The sequence below is a fragment of the Rattus norvegicus genome, chromosome 19 (assembly GCF_021556685.1).
Source record: "Rattus norvegicus strain SHRSP/BbbUtx chromosome 19, alternate assembly SHRSP_T2T, whole genome shotgun sequence".
Classification (NCBI taxonomy): Eukaryota; Metazoa; Chordata; class Mammalia; order Rodentia; family Muridae; genus Rattus; species Rattus norvegicus.
In genome coordinates this window covers 63201050-63217747 of record NC_141552.1, presented here as the reverse complement: position 1 = coordinate 63217747, position 16698 = coordinate 63201050, and the positions used below count along the sequence as shown (strand labels likewise).

Here is a 16698-nt window from a genome sequence, read left to right as displayed (position 1 = left end):
GAGGACCCGGAAACTGTGAGGGATGCTTTAGCTGGAGACATGATACCACCAGCTGGCAGGGTTTAGAGCTAGAAGATACCATGAGCTGGACAAGTCTGGCTGGCTCTGGGATTTCTACTCACAAAGACAAAAAGGACTCAGAGGGATTGCGTGGGCTGGGGTGGGGGTGGGGCAGGGCTCGGACAGCTGCGAAGTGGGGGGGGGGGTGCTTGCCCCTTCTGGGTCACTGCGTCCCTAAGCCCTGGACACTGGAGGGAACAGGCTGAGCTCTGAAAAATCAACAAATCAAAACCGGGCCTTCACATCTGAGTTAGGAGGGAGGATGGGGACATGGTTTTGTTTTCTATGTGCTTATAGCTGAGGGCATACCAGGCAAAAAGAAACAGTAGCAGACTATATTCTTATAGCTGAGCTCACACAAGGCAAGAAGAAACAGTAGCGGATTAACTGCACCTATCAAAGGAATACAGAGGAATGCAAGGGTGACCAAGCTGGCCAGTTCTCAGTCAACTTGGCTCAAGCTCCAATTATCTGGGAAGATGGGCTCTCAACTGAGAGCCTCCCCTGTAAGGCAAGCCTGTATGGCACTTTCTAGACTTAGCGATCAATGTGGGAGGACCCAGCTGACCCTAGGGAGGATCTAGTTCACACAATGCTGCTCCTGGGCAGGTGGTGCTGAGTTCTATAAGAAAGCAAACAAAGGGAGCAGCCAGTAAGCAGTGGGCAGTCAGTTCCTGCCTCCAGGTTCCTGCCTCCAGGTTCCTGCCCCAGGTTCCTGCCTCCAGGTTCCTGCCTCCAGGTTCCTGCCTTGAGTCCCTGCTCTGACTTCCCTCAGTGATGGTCTATGTTCTGAGAGCTATAACGCTGGAGTAAAGCCTTTCCTCCTCAGTTGCTTTTGGCCTCAGTGCTTATCACAACGACAGAGATCCTAGTTATGATGGCAGGCAAGTAAATATCCGAGACAATGAAACCTGTGAAATGCAAGGACCTTCAAACCAGGAAAAACCATCTAGGTAAGAGGAGACATGCTAGAGCTTCCATTCAGACAGACAGACAGACAGACAGACAGACAGACAGACAGACAGACAGAGACAAGGTGGGAATCAGGCCCGTCTATGAATGGGATGTCGGGGCCGTGGCAGGAACTGGTCGGCTGAGTATAGCCACAGGCTGTGGCATGAGATCTCAGGTTGTGGTTTCCACACCTTAGGACTGGGTTCCTAAGGTGGCCACTGAGGAAGTTAGCCTACTCACGTCAGCGTAGATGTTGGTTCCATACACAGGGGCCCAATAGGATGGCTCCTCTCCACATCGTGAAGGACACCGGACTCTAGAAATGAGAAAGAAGCAATCATAGTGCACATATGTGTGTGTATGTGTGTGTGTGTATGTGTGTGTATGTACGTGTGTGTGTGTGTGTGTGTGAACTATACATGCAATGGTTTATGTGTAGAGGCAAGAGGACAACCTGCAGGAGTTGGTTCTCTCACCACATGGGTCCTGGGGATCAAACTCAGGCATTGCAAGAAGTGGCTTCACCCACTGAGCCATCCTGCTAGTATGCAGACAGGGCAGAGACCTAGGAATCATAGCTCATGGGTGGAGCACGTCCTCAAACACACAGGGCCCAGGATCAAGGCCAGCACAGAAGCAAAGGAGGCGACTGTCCCCCACAGTGGCTGTGGTAAACACACCCTTGTCTTTAATAACCATGCATGTAGAACTAAAAACTCCCAAAGGAACAAGCAAAGGAACAGGGCCCCAGGACAGGCGTGTTGGACTGTGGGATTGTGGGATTGTATCTTCCCTACCTGGGTGTTGACAGGGTGTGCTCTGGGTGCAAAATGTAGATCGTTATCAATAGAATTTTTAAGGCTACTTCCCTATGTGGAGAGGAAGGGCGGGGAGCCCTCACCTCAGTGACTCAGAATGTTCCAAGAAGGGCACAGATAACTTGAGGCAGAAAGGGTTAGATTACCACAAAACTCACAGCCTCAGTCCAACTGATGGCTCCAGGGTTGAAGAGGGCTCCTCAGACTGAAAAATAGGAGGGCCTCAGGTGGCTGGCAAGCCCCATGCCAGGCAGAAAAGCATGAGCTTTGACTAAGAAAAGGCCCTTTGTGTCTGTCTGGAACAGTTTACCACAGACTGAGCCCAGGGACCACAAAGCCAAGATGGCGGCCGAAAGCCACCTGGCCCTGATACAGGCAGGATGCTTGGCAGGAAGGAAGCCAATCAGCCAGGCTGAGGCAGCTCTTGAGGAGGAATGGAAGGAGCAGGCAGGGAAAGAGGTGTGTGTGTGTGTGTGTGTGTGTGTGTGTGTGTGTGTGTGTGTGTGTGTGTGTGATGTGTAAGTGTGTGTATATGTGTATGTGTGATGTGTGTGTTATGTTGGTTGTGTGTATATGTGTGTATATGTGTATGTATGTGGTGTGTATCTGTGTGTGTATGTGTGTTGTGTGTCTGTGGTATATGTGTATGTATGGTGTCTATCTATGTGTGTGGTATGTAAGTGTATGTTATGTCAGCTGTGTGTATGTGTGTGTTGTGTATGTTTGTGTGTTGTGTATGAATATAGTGTGTTTATGTGTGGTGTGTATGTGTGTGTATGTGTATGTGGTACATATGTGTGTGCGTATGCCAATGTGTGTGTGGTGTGTGTTTGTGTGTGGTGTGTGTGTGTGTGGTGTGTATATATATATACATATATATATATATGATATGTAAGTGTGTGTTATATTAGGTGTGTGTATATGTGTGTGTTGTGTGTGTGTTGTGTATCTGTGTATGTGTGGTGTGTGTGTGTGTGGTGTGTATCTGTGTGTGGTATTGGGTTTGAAAAGCAATTCAAGAGTCTGAGAACTCTCAAGCCTGCTCCCAGAGGGTGTCAGTCAGAAGGTTGCATGAACATGTGGACCCTGACGAGGTTTTCCTCATTTCTGATTCTTGACACTTTCCTTCTCTTTCTCTGTCACACTCAGGAAATCCACTAAATTGCTGTGGTGGCGTCTCCCTGAATGCTGCAGCCTGTCTATCTCCCTCACTGGTTTATAGGCTCCCCTCTGTGCAGACAGGGATGTGGGGAGGGGTGAGAGTGAGGGTCAGAGGCCCAGGCTTCACCTATGGCCCTTTCCAGAATCCAGTCTCCTGGCCCCAGGGCTCCTGAGACAGCAGCTCGCCCAGCACCAGAGGTGGCTGCTCTTACCCCAAGGCTGCCTGGCTCAGGGTGCCGGGAGCAAGCACCACACCACAGCTACAGTGTGGCTGAGTTTTGCTCTGGCTGGAGGTTGCTTTCTCTGACAGGGGAATAAGTAGATGTGTCCAGTTCCTCCTGAGTCCAGGAAGGGGGGACATTTCTGTGTCCCCTTCCCAGGGGCTCTTTGGGAACTTTAGAAACGGGTCCCTAGGACAAGGAAACCCTTTTCTGACAAGACAAACTCAACAGGATAAGCTTGCTTCCTGTTACGTTCCCCAAAGCTGGGGTAGGGAAGCTGCCACGCGAGCTCTCCACTGAGGCTCTGGTGTCTGTGGAGGATTCTGGGTAATGATATGCTCATCCGGGTAGGGAGACTTAGGTGGGAGTTAGATGTCTCCAGATTAGCTGGGGTCCAGCTCAGCACAGAGCCTTCTGCTCATGCCTGGCATAGACAGAGCCAGACCCCAGGCTGGCCCACAAGAAGACAACACCACAGGAGAAAAGTCTCAATCCTTACCTCGGGCAGTGGGTGGCTGGCTTCTCGAAGGGGCATAGCTGTGCAACTGTGGTGTGGCAGTCCACAGCCGTCTCTGAGGACAGGAGAGAAAGAGAAAATGTCAGGTCATAGTTCACAGGGCTGTGGACAGACTGTTCAGGCTGTGTGCCTACACTCACAGCCAGCAGAGTGCAGACAGCTTCACGGCCCAGGGTGTCTGCACACTTGGTCTCTCCATGACTCTCACACTTGCCCTTTGAACGCTGATGCTTGCCTTTGAAACCTGCCTCTTGCTCGGCCATCTTTGACCATCCCGGGTGCAATTTTTTGTCTACACACGGAGAAGCTGAGGGACCCTAGTGGTTCCTGCTTCTGTTTCGGGTCTCCCTGGCAGGACAGTGACTACGCCCATCAAGGCCTTTAAACAGAAGATCTGACGCTGACCATGTCTGTGGTATTCAGGTGGCCGCCATGATCCTGTGTCTCTGACTCAGCCGTTTACAGACACATTCAAATCCCGGTATGCTGAGAAACCAATGGCAGAAACTAAAGGCGAGAAGTGGCCTTTAGGAGCCCCTGACAGAGCCGTTCTGGGAACAGTGCCTCAGGCTGAAATGGTTACTGTAAAGCAAGGGACCAAGGAAGGGGAATTTATCTCCTCGCAATCCCAGGTCCACACATCTTTCGGCTCCCTCGGGGCCCGGCCTGCTTACCTTTCACTTTGGACACAGTGAAGGAGCTAGACGGCTTGTATTTACTAGAAAAGAAAACATGGATCAGTACACACTACGCTCCGGACAGCCTACACGCCTTACACTGCCCTGCTTGAGACACGGGAACCCAAGAAGCTTAGAATATGCTAGAGTGGGGCAGCATGACTTTTCGTTATCAGCAGCTCAGGGAAGCCTTCAGACCCCTTCTTAGAATAATACATGGGGTGAGGGGGCTCCTGGTAGACGTTCTAGTAGGGCTAAAACTCACTGAAGTGCAGGAAGCCTCAAATTCATGGCGATCCTGCTTCAGCCAGAATAAAGGTTTTTAAATGCCTAAGGTGAAGTAGGGCTGGTGGCTGGACCGACCCTAGGCGACCCTGGACTGGATCAGCTGTGGCTCACGGGAGAGTGTCAACTGTGGGACACCAGCTGTCTTTGGTTTTCCTGATTTCTTAGATGCTTCCCGGAGTCTCAGTAGTACGCAGGGGTGGGAAAGGCACGGCTGTGGGTACAGGTATGAGCCTGCATCTATGTGTGAAGGTCAGAGATCGGCCTCAGGTACCATCCACATTGCTGTGGGGAGGATGTTGAGAACAGGGTCTCCTACTTGCCTGGCACTCAGCAAATAGGCTAGGCTGCCACTGAGTCCTGGGCATCCTCCTGTCTCTGCCTCCCCAGTGACAGGACTACAAATACACGTCCCAGCGTGGCTTTTTGACACAGGTCCCTGTGTTTGCACGGCAAGCACTTCACCAACCAAGCCAACTTCCCAGCCCTCAAACATACTTCTACAATAAGAAAACAGTGAAGATCACCCTCCCAAAACACACATGCACACACACTACCACACTATACACACACACTATATACACACAGGACAGGTACCTCAGGGACTCCAAGCCATTTTTCTGAGATTTGACAAAGAAGGGTACCATCCCATTCCTGGTGACATCCACCAGGCCACCTCGATCATCGATGACACCATAGTGGATAGCAGCTCGACATATACTGGAAGACTACAGAATGGAAAAGAAACCACAAATGTAGAGTTCCTCTTCCAGAGCCCTCTGAGGCCCTTGTCCCTGGCCAACCAAAACTCAAAAACTTGGACCGAAACACACCCCACAGACTATTCCCCACTGCCCTTAGCTACATCCTTTTCCTGGATGGCTTAAGAGCTTGTCCGAGCTGCTTAAGTCCTTTCAGCTGCACACGCTGACCCCAGGACTGCAGAGACTCTCAGTCCCGGTGCCCAGAAGTGGTTTCAGTGGCTTTGGAGCCATGAGTCCATTCAGATCGGTCCGTTCAGGCATTCTCTCTGAGTCCCACTGGCTTTAGGCTACCTGGTGGGCTTTTCTGTTTGAGATGGAAAGAAACACCGGCCACACTTACACTTTCATAAAACAGAGAGCCAAAGACCTTCGCCTTGTTGTTCAGACAGCCTGCTGGGCACTGGTACCTGAGGATGAATACAGAAAAGCTTGCTGGTGAGGTCGCCCAGTGACGTCACCGTGCTTCCTCACTAGTGACGATGGACCTCACTGCTGTGACACTCCACTCGCTGTGTTCTCTGTGTGCACATAGGGGTAGAGGTGCCTGCAGAAGAGCTAATTAGATCCCTTGGAGAAGCAGAGACAGGCGTTTGGGAACCACTCATGTGAGTGCTGGATTTAAGCCCTGGTCTTCACACAGAGCAGCAGCCATTCGTCTCTCTAGCCCATTTGTTTGTTTAGAGACTGAGCCTTACTGTGTGGCCCAGTGTGACCTGGAACTAATTATGTAGTTGAAACTGGTTTCAAATTTGTGACAATCTTCCTGCTTCTGTCTCCTCGGTGTTAGAATGCCAGGTATACACTATCCAGTGTGTGTGTGTGTGTGTGTGTGTGTGTGTGTGTGTGTGTAGTGTGTTGTGTGTAGTGTGTGTTTGTAGTGTGTGTTTGTAGTATGTGTGTGTAGTGTGTAGTGTGTGTTTGTAGTGTGTGTTTGTAGTGTATGTTTGTAGTGTGTGTGTAGTATGTGTGTATAGTGTGTGTGTAGTGTGTATGTAGTGTGTGTGTGTAGTGTGGTACTGTGTGTGTAGTGTGTGTGTGTAGTGTGTAGTGTGTGCGTAGTGTGTGTAATGTATGTGTGTAGTGTGGTAGTGTGTGTGTGTGTGTGTGTGTGTGTGTGTGTGTAGTGTTAGATGTTAGATCTTCCTTGATCACCTTATATCCTACCTTTTTCAGACAAGTCTCTCTTTGAACCTGGGGTTCACTGATTAGGTAGGCAGACTGACCAGTAAATCCTTGGGACCCACCTGTTTCTGCTTCCCCCCTCCAGTGCTGGGATACAGACCCTCACCAGCTTTTACTAGGATGCTAGGGACCCAAACTCTACTTCTCAGACTTGCACAACAAGCCTTCACCTGCACTGAGCCATCTCCCTGGACCAGCGTTTGTTACTGTTGTTATTTTTTGAGGTCAACATAGTAACGATCATCCCCCTGTTCACCACGGATGGAAAACTAGCCAATAAGAAAGTCTTCAAGTCCGTGCCACAGACCCTCCAACTTCCCTTCTAAATATGTACGGGCCTAGGAAAAAGTCAGCAAGTTACCCCCCAACTGCACCTCAAGTGTACTGAGACTTGGAAGGACTAGGCAAAGGGCAGCAGGTGACAAAGGAACAGCCAAGTGTAGTGTTGTGTCACCTTACGTCAGCTTGTTTTGTAGCTACTGTAAAGAAAGGGCCTGAGGAGCACTGATGGTGTCTGGAGAATCATCATGAGCCCAGGAACAGGCCTAGCCTCAGTCCCACAGATAAAGAAGGGGGATCACATGTCAAGCCGATGAGGCTCCGGGGTGCTTGATGTTTTTTTTTTCTTTATGGATTGTTGTTTTCTAAATTAAATACTGAATAGAAATCCCTTTCAGGGGCTGGGGATTTAGCTCAGTGGTAGAGCGCTTACCTAGGAAGCGCAAGGCCCTGGGTTCGGTCCCCAGCTCCAAAAAAAAGAACCAAAAAAAAAAAAAAAAAAAAAAGAAAAGAAAAGAAAAAAAAAAGAAATCCCTTTCAATGTTGAGGGTCGTGAGGAAACCCACTGGCTGTTACTTCTATAGTGAGTCTGGGCTACCATTGGTTGTGGTTGGGTTTGAGTCGCCCTGGCTGACTGGAGGACTCTGAAACCTCTATAAACAGACCCTTGGCCTCTGGCTGCCTGGAAAGAGGCATCTGAAAGTGTGTGACATCTTGGGAGCCGAGAGCTCTTTTTGACAGCCCTAGAGCTCTCCAAAGATGTGATCCGGGAGCACCTGCTCGAAACCCAGTTCACCTAGTGCAGACAGCGAATGTCGCCCTGGGTTTAGGTGTGGTCATTCCACCACATCTGGCTTATGTCACCGACACTCAGTGGTTTCCGCTCACAGGACAGTTCTGCAGAGGTTCCCATAGCTGTGCAGGGCACCTGGTGGGTGTGCTCCTGGGACAGCCACTTCCTGGCTACTGTTTCCTGTCACTTCTGTGTGAGTGAAGGGCTCTCCCACAAGCTGGGATGCAGGGCCACTGGGTGATGTGGAGAGCCACCTTCTCCTTCCATTGGATGTTTCAAATAACTCGCTCAATTCTTGACAGGCTCAGACTGCGCCAGTCTCCCTGGGCAGAGGCCTCGAGTGGCACCTTCTAAACACTGCCCCAGATGAGGGTACCACCCCTCAGGGATCAGGGCCCATGCTCTTCTGCCTAGATAGGGAACCCCGTTAAATCCTCAGAGACCTCAAGCTGTGGGCTTAAGCCTCAGGGAGCTTAAAACCAGCCACCAGAGCAGGCTTCACACCCAATGGGTCCCGCCACAGACTGAAGTGAGGCCTGGTCTGTCAGCACCCATCAGGTTGAGATGCGCTGGTTCTAAGAAGAGATTTCGGGTGTGTCACTCCCATGACAGACTTCCACAGAGGCCATGCAGGCTGCAGCACTCTCTGGACCAGAGATAAAGCACTTGGCAGTGACATGTACCCGGCAGAGTTATTTTAGGGTACCCTGGCCAGCACCTGGGGACAGTTTTGGTTGTCCCCACTGGCATTTGGTAGAGATCAAGGTCTGGGAGGTTGCTCAACATCCCATAATATAGGGGGCGTCCCACCTCAATGTCTCATGTACTCCAGGAGTGAGAGTTGAGAAACTCAGGTGACTTGTGACAGAGGCAGATCATTCGTTCAAGTGCTCAGTCTTAGGCAGTGGTCAGGGGTGACAGTGGATGTCACAGTTGAGGGATAGCAGGATGTAACAGTTAGGGGGACAGAGGAGTCAATTTAATCAGTACATGGTACACATGGAAGCTTCTAGCTCAGTCTGGTGTGCCCCCATGTTTCCAGGAGGCTCAGAGTAGGAAGCAAGGCTCTAGCAGATCGTGTGACTGGCATGTGCCTCAGGAGAGTCCCAAGGGCAGCTAGCCCAGCCCTGCCCCACGGGCCTCACCTGTTACATGTGGATCCCTTGCATGAGTCCTTCATCTTTGTGTCACAGTGGACCACTTGGGCTAGGAGAGACACGGGAATGGGACTATGAGGCCAGGAGGGTTAGAAGACCCCTCCCCCCATCCCCAGGAACATTCTGGAACGTTCCGGAATCCATACCACCAGAGCAAGAGCAGCAGCTCCTGGAACAGCATCGGCTGGAACAACAGACCCTTGCTTTATTTCCACTTCCTTTTTCCTTTTTGTTTGCTTGTTTGCTTTTTGATACAAAGTTTCTCCTTGTAGCTCCGCCTGTCCTCTAACTCACTCTGTAGACCAGGCTGTGCTGGAAATCAGAGATCCACCTGCCTCCGCCTCCCCCAGTGCTGGGATAAAAGTCACAAGCTACCATGCACCTTCTAGTAATTTTTAAGACTGGCTTTCACTATTAGCCAGGCTGGATTCACTTGAAATCCTCCTGCCTCAGCTTCCAGAATGCTGGGATGTCAGACTCCCATCACCGTGCCCAGCTCCAGACTCGCCTCTTTAGACAGAGGCATTGCACGGGTTGCTTTCTGATCTAACTACCACCCTCAAGCGAGGCAGACAGAGGGCAGTGCCCATCTCAAAAGGTTCTTGTGAGCATTAAATTAAAAAAAAAAAATCACATGACCATGAATGTCACCTGACACACATTCAGTACCCACAGCCCCACCTGGGTCAGGGAAGGTAAGGCTTACAAAGGGGTGGGTTGTGCAAGGGGCGTGGCTTGTGGTAGGCTAACACACACAGGGTTGGGATTTACAAGGGTTAGGTGTAAGAGGCTAAGTGTATAGGCAGAGGGGTTTGCAAGAGCTTTCATTCCAGCCTGGACACAGGGCTCCTGGCTATCCTTACCCTCATTGTGTCTCTTACAACCAACATGGGTTTGGCCAACCATTCCCACAGCCTTCTATTTTATAAGAACTTCTTGGGGACTTGGGAGCAGTGTCGCTTCAGAAAAAAACCACCGAGGGGGTTGTATAGGTGATCTAGTGGTTAGGAGCACAGACTGCTCTTGCAGAGGTCCTGAGTTCAATTCCCAGCAACCACATGGTGGCTCACAACCATCTGTAATGGGATCCGATGCCCTCTTCTGGTCTGACAGTGACAGTGTACTCACATACATGGAATAAATAAATAAATCTTTATTTAAAAAATGGCCCTGTTGAGACAAAGAGGGCACCAGCATACTTCCTACCAGCTATGCAGTCACTGTAGGTTGGGCAACATGTTTGGAGGCCAAAAGAGCCTCATGTGGGGGTTTGGGGGAAGAACCATGGGGTGTCTGTGAAGAGTGGACACAGCTCTCTCTGGAAAGACCACTGTTGTACCCTCTCATGTTGAGGGACAGGGAACCCCAGGCATTCAGCACGACCAGCGGTCCTGCTGTGAGAAGCACCTCACCAGCCAGTCCCTCAGCCAAGGTGGCTGTCGACCCAGTGCCCACATACCAACCAGACGGCAGCCGAGCTTTCACTGGGCAGGGAAGCAGTAAGCCCTAGGAAGTGAGATGTCCAGGGGTAGAGAGGATAGGAGGTAAGTTTGGAACTGTCTACATTTCGAGAATTCCAGAAGTCTCTGGAAATACCCAATGTCCACCAAAGGACTGGTCTCAAAGAGCAGGGAGCCATCCTCTGTCTGTGGTTCGCTCACATTGTATGAGCCATCTTTGCAGTCAGTCTGTCACAGCCCTATGGTCACCCTTCTTGTATGGATGAGCAAATGAAGCCTTACAGAGCGGAGGAAGGGGCGGATCCGAGAGAGACAGAACCTGGGAAAGGATACGTGGACCATCCTAGAGCCAGCCTGGATGTGTTGTGGTCTGATTTCTGAGTGGCTAGTATATCCCAGAGAACCCCAGCTTTCTCCCAGAGTCCCTTTGAAAGTCTCAGGGAAATCTAACATTAAAATATCTGCCTTGGGGGCGGGGGAGTGTAGCTCAGTGGGTAGCTTGCCTGGCTAGCATGCAGGAAGCTCTGGGTTCTGTCGTAAGTACCACGTTAAACTAGGTTCTGCGAATGTGGAAGCAGAAGGAGGAAGAGTTCAAGGTCATACCAAGTTCAAGAGTCTGGGTGCCCTGAGACTCTGCACTTAATCAATCAATCAAACAAACAAACAAACAAACAAATGCCCTGCCTGGAGAAAAGAGCCAGCCCAGCATCCCCCCTAAGGCTTACTTCTGTGACTTAAAAGCATCGTTTTCAAATAAGACTTGGGGTTGCACCCAGCCAGCTCTGCCCCGTTCTCTCCCCATTGCTGGGTACCCGGCTTCCCTTCTTCACCAGTCCTGTGAAAGATGGCTTGGGGGCAGGCACCCCAGAGACTGAGACACCAACTCACTCATGAAGTTGACGACTGGGGTCTTCTTGGTCTTTGAGGGTTTGACCACCCTGGGTTGAACCCAGACATGGGTTTCCTCGGGAGCAGGGGGCGATTCCACCTCGTTCATCTCATCCACCTCTGGTTTCTGATGGTAGTGCTCTTCTGGCGGTGGTAAGGGAGAAAGAGAACATGCTGGATTCATGAGAATTCCCTTCAGTTTGGTTTTGTTTTTAAGACAGGATCTTACTCTGTAGACCAGGCTAGCCTCAAACTCAGAGATCCACTCGCCTCTGCCTCCTACCATCAAGGGAGATCCTTAGCCACTAGATCCATCCCTAAAATCCTCTTTGGAAAGAGCACCTTACAGACCGAATGTGTGTGTGGTTTGGTTTCACAAAGAGTCGCTTCATCTGCAGAGAGGAGGTTATGCTGGGGACAGGCTACCCCGGTGGAATTCTACCAGCCCTGAGAATAGTCAGCTCGGGTCCATGTTTACTCTGAACCTTGGAGAAGCGGCCCTGTGTGGGGTGGGGTGCAGCAGCCACACCTGAATGTTCACTCTTCCCACTTCTTCCACACAACCATCTCCCCCCACCCCATCCCTATCCAAAGCCCCAGAATTGAAGCTCTCTCTGAGGTCCCCTGCTTCCTAGATTTGTTGGGGCAATGTCACAAAGACTCACATCTTATTTCTACCCCTAGTGACAGGGACCACTCACCTGGCCTAAGTCATGGCTCAGCCACAGAAATTTGCTGTCTTAACACTGGACCTGGCTGGGCACAGTGACTCATGCCTCTAATCTCGGTGTGAAGGGAAGCTGAAGCAGGAGGATTGCTTCAAGTTCAAGGCCAGCCTGGCTACATCGTGAGTAACTTGACTGTCTAGGCTACATAAGGGACCCTACACCCTAGGTGGCTTTTTTTATCTGATGTGATAACCACCAGGACCAAGGGTGGGAGGGAAGGGTTTACTCAGCTCACAGGATACAGTTCAGTGAGGAAGCCAAAGCAGAAGCCAAGAGGCAGGAACTGAAGCAGAGGCCATGAAGGAGCGGCGCTGACTGCCTTGCTCTCCATACTTCTCATCCTGCGTGTACAACCCAAGACCTCCTGTCCAGGGCTGCTACTACTACCCACATTGGCTGGGCCATCCCCTAGTCAAAAAATGCCCCCGGAGATGGCCAGGCTAATAGAGACGTTTTTTCTCAGCCGAGGCTCCTTTTTCTCAGGAGACACTAGATTGTGTCAAGATGACAGAACGAAAAACACCACAAAAAAAATCCCTAACCAATACACACACACACACACACACACACATATTCATTCTCTCTCTCTTTGTCTCTGTCTCTGTCTCTGTCTCTGTCTCTGTCTCTGTCTCTCTCTCTCAACTTATAAGGCAGGGCATGTCTCACAGACCTGTAATTTTCATACTCCAGAGGCCGAGGCAGGAGAATTGTGAGTTCAAGTACGACCTGGACTACATAGCAGGATTCAGTCTCAAAAGGTATTAGATCTGGTACACTGAACTATCCAATGTGGCTTCAAAGATTGCAGATTGGTTGGCCGAAATCCCTCAATCGTTTTCTGCTCAAGGGCATCCTGTGCTCTCCCCTCTCCATTACCATGACCCACCTCTGACCCCCATTTTAAAGCACTTCGGTTCATGGGCCTCAGCTCACTAATCTCCCCACTCCTGTTCAGGACAACGGAAGTGGCCCCATCCGCAAGTGGACTGCCGGGACACCAGGATGACACCCAGCAAAGCAGAGTCTGAGAGTGGGGCTGGCCTTCCCGAGCCGCCTTACCCATGGTGAGCCCCCAGGCAGCCCCGCTGAGGACCACAGTTCTCCACAAGAGTTTGTAAGGGAGTCAGGAAGTGTCCTTCCACACACCTCAGAGGAGAAAGCCCAGAAACTCCCTGATGTCCAGTAGGTAAACCTGCCGGACACCACCCCTTTGAAGCTCAGCCCACCCACCTTAACCTTGCTTATTAACACTCCCACGGGCCGATGAGGGAGGGGGGTGAGTGCCCCCCAGGCTGGCAGTCTGCTTCATAGGAAAATGCTGCCTCCAGTGGGAGAGTCAGACTGTTGTCAGTGGATGAGTTTGGGCGAAGACAATTTCAAGAAGGAAAAATGAAGCACCCATGGGCCTGTCTGATTCCACAGAGGCTCATCATCCCCAAGGGCTGTCTTCAAAGAGCACCAGCCTGGGCCTCAATGTCACCTGCCAGCAAGGCAGGTGTCCAAATGAAAGGCCAATAAGAGGTGAGGCACCCCTGTCTTTCTAGGTGGGCACTGGGAAGTGGGTGGGGACTGACTTATCCCAGGCTAGCCCTGGCCTGAGAGGAGAAGGGACAGGGAAAGCAGAGATGAAGGAACCCACCTATGGCTGGCTGGAATTTCATCTTTGCTACCGGGAGCTCCAGTTTCATACCTGGGAGAAGCTGACCAAACTCCAAAGTGACCAAGTGATGCAAACCCCCACTCCCTGAGAAAAAGAATGCCTTGCAGCAAGGCCCAAGGTTCCCAAGGCTGGGACTCCCAAAGCATGGTAGCACCAGTTCTGGACTGAACCTCGGCAGAGCCCCTGGGCTGTCCAGGCAGCCCCGATGCCCATCTAATCAATGCAGGCATTCACCGGCCCCTAACTGACCGGCCGGGCTGTCTGGGCATGGGCTGGGTTTCTTCCACTGGCCTTAAGCCCTGATGACTTAAAAGCCCAGCTTTCCTGAGCCAAATCTGGTTTGGAAGGGTCTGAGGGGGGCTCGCTCTGCTCCTTCAGAAGAAGGGCGAGTGGTCCTGGTCTCTAGTGGTCACTTCCACTCAGTGGAAAGCTGAGAATCACATACCCAATCCCTTCCGTGGTGGAATGCATAGGGGTGTGGGACCCAAAGGGACTTGGGCACTTTCTGGTGCCCATCCCTGCATAGACCAGGCTCTACTCACTCCCCAACATCCGACATGCAGTACGCTCCCTCCGGGTCCCCCTAGCTCTGAGTGTGGTGACAACTGCGCCTTCAGGCCCTCTCACAACTCATCTTTCTGCTAGGAGAGACGGGGCAGCCACTGCACACATGGAGACGCTGAAGCTCAGAGAGGTAGAGGAAATGTGAAGGCCCCATCTAAGCTCACAGGGCTGGGTGTAGCTGCACACGGTGCTGGGCTCCTCCCCAGCCTGATATCCCCCCACGGGAGGTGCCGGATAGAAGGAAAGTTCTATCCTGATCCTCAAATCCCTGTGTCCCCATTATAGGTCACGGCCTTAAGGGTGCCACGGCAACACCCTTATTTAGTGGCTTATGCAGATAAGCTAAGTTAGGGGAGGTTTTCTGCATGGCTAGCTGAGAAAACCATAGCGCCTGCCAAACAGAGTTGGGTGTTTTCCAGCACAAATAAAGGAATAAGTCCACGGGCACCGTGGGATGGGTAAGCCAGTGTCTGGGGCCTCGGTGTGCTCTGGCTGCTTGAAAGAGGCCTCTGTGGAGGTGAGGATCTCTATTCACTGGCACGCAGGGCACACCTGCACACACACACCACCACCCCTCGTGCCCTGGAGCGCACCAGCAGCTGTCATAACAAGACAACCAGGTCCTTGAGGAGACTGGGGCTCTGGGAACATGCAGGTGGCAGGTGCACCCCTGTCTGACATCCAGAGACTGTGTGAAGACGGAGATAAGACTTGTCTCCAGGGAAGAGCTGTCACAGGGACTCGGCACAAGGCAGGCATGGGATAGCCTGTGAGCAGGGTCTAAACTGTTCCTGTTTCCATCCCGGACCTCCGGCGGTGCCCTTCTCATCAGCTGGAGTGGCAGAGGGCCTACTGTGAACTACGACCTCTGTTCTTCCACATTCCAGGGTCCAACACACTGACCCCATGTCCGTCTCAGGGACAGTACAGACAAGAGGGTCACCACTGCATGAGCACCTTCCCCTGCAGGAGAGCCCACTCCCTCCCTACCCTGTCAGCCCAGGCCGGCTGTTAGAACTACACAGATAGAAATCTCAGCCACAGCCTTCTGGCCGGCTTGTGATCTCAAGCCCTCTTCTGAGACACGACTTCTGAGAGCCCGGAGAATAAAGGGCGAGTTAGGGTTGAGAATGTGAGGTGTTTACCTTGGGAAGGAAAAACGGATGCTTTCTAAGCAGCCCAGTGTGAGCTGACAGAGTCATGCTTGTGGGCTCCCCTGTGTCCCAGCTGCCCCAGACCCACGCAGCCCTGAGAGCAGTCAGAAAGCCATGTTCAGGACAAGGGTTCCAGTGCCTGTGGCCTGGGCACTGATTGCTTTGAGTTTCATGTTTAATCACCTCAGCTTTTTGTGCACGTTTTGTTCAGGGAATGAAACAGAGGCTTGATATGCAGCCTTTGCTGCTCTCTAATTCAAGGCAATCCTCCTGCCTCGACCACCCAAGTGCTAGGATGACATTTGTGAGCTACGGCTGCCCACTTACAACCATCTGTTTTAAGCAGATTGTGGGTGCTAAGGAAAGGGGGAGAGGGGTTCAAGTCAAGGCCATATCCACTGTCCACTGGGACCAGGCCAAGGAGCTGCCTGTGAGGGGATCTCAGGACAGTGGTGTCTACAGGGGGCAGGGGTGAGTGCAGAGGGTTGAGGGGGCAGGGGTGGCTGCAGGGCTGAGTTTGGATCTGACTTCATTTCCACAGCAGGGCTGTGGCCCTCGAGCCACCTACCTCGGTAACACAGGTTGTTCCGACAGCCACCTCCATAGCTGGACGGACACTCAGAGCAGGGGCGGCCATGTTTGTAGGGAGCCTCACCAATCCAGTTTCCCCTGGAGACAGAACAGAAACACCATGAAGGAAGTCATCTTTTAGGGCCAGGATTCCACCAGGGGAACCATAAACAGGGTCCCCTATAAGTCTGGGTAAGGGAAACGCAGCAGCTTGACCTCCCACTCCAGTACCAGTCAGCCAGGGAGTTCTGGGTACTATGATGAGAGCCGGTCACTGAGCACTGTGTAAGGAATGGCTCCTGGGTGACATATGCGGCCCCAGACCCATCTAAGTAACCTCAGCCAGTGTCCCCAGCCCTGGGCTTTGGCTCATTATTCATTTAGTGGGCAACCCGCGGTCAGTGATCACGATAGTATCTATAAAACAAAGAAGCCCACCAGGGTGGCCTGTGGTGGCTTTCTAGAGAGGCAGGAGCTCCCACTAGAGCTGACAAGATAAGGCACAGACACCTCTGTGTACCCCGTGGCTCACTCCACCGGCTAAATGGGAGAGAGGCAACCCTGAACCAGGGAGAGAGGGGGGTTCCTGTTGGGGGGAGGGGTCTTGCTTCCTCCTCCACACTGTCACAGTACACCCTCCTCTCTATAGACCCACCTGGGCAGCTGGGACAATCTCTGGACGTGGCTGTGGACCCCACAGTTCTAACCCCTCAAATATCTGGGCTAGGGACCCACAGTGCGGGGCACTGAGGTGAATGTCAGTGGGACATCAGGCATAGACTGAAATACCCCCAACTGTTCATGGG

The 16698-nt window shown here is 51.9% G+C and overlaps 1 protein-coding gene across 3 annotated transcripts in view; it reads right to left on the bottom strand.

The window, feature by feature from the left end:
• The window catches only part of Crispld2 (cysteine-rich secretory protein LCCL domain containing 2), a 58258-nt gene that overhangs the window by 18079 nt on the left and 23481 nt on the right, over nucleotides 1-16698 (bottom strand). For all 3 annotated transcript variants that reach the window (XM_087593847.1, XM_087593848.1, NM_138518.2), the window contains 8 exons: nucleotides 15891-15991; nucleotides 11217-11360; nucleotides 8857-8917; nucleotides 5798-5864; nucleotides 5291-5421; nucleotides 4406-4449; nucleotides 3714-3786; nucleotides 1255-1330 (listed from right to left, as the gene is read on the bottom strand). In XM_087593847.1, the coding sequence (XP_087449973.1) occupies nucleotides 1255-1330; nucleotides 3714-3786; nucleotides 4406-4449; nucleotides 5291-5421; nucleotides 5798-5864; nucleotides 8857-8917; nucleotides 11217-11360; nucleotides 15891-15991 (697 nt within the window). The remainder of the gene's footprint in view (nucleotides 1-1254; nucleotides 1331-3713; nucleotides 3787-4405; nucleotides 4450-5290; nucleotides 5422-5797; nucleotides 5865-8856; nucleotides 8918-11216; nucleotides 11361-15890; nucleotides 15992-16698) is intronic.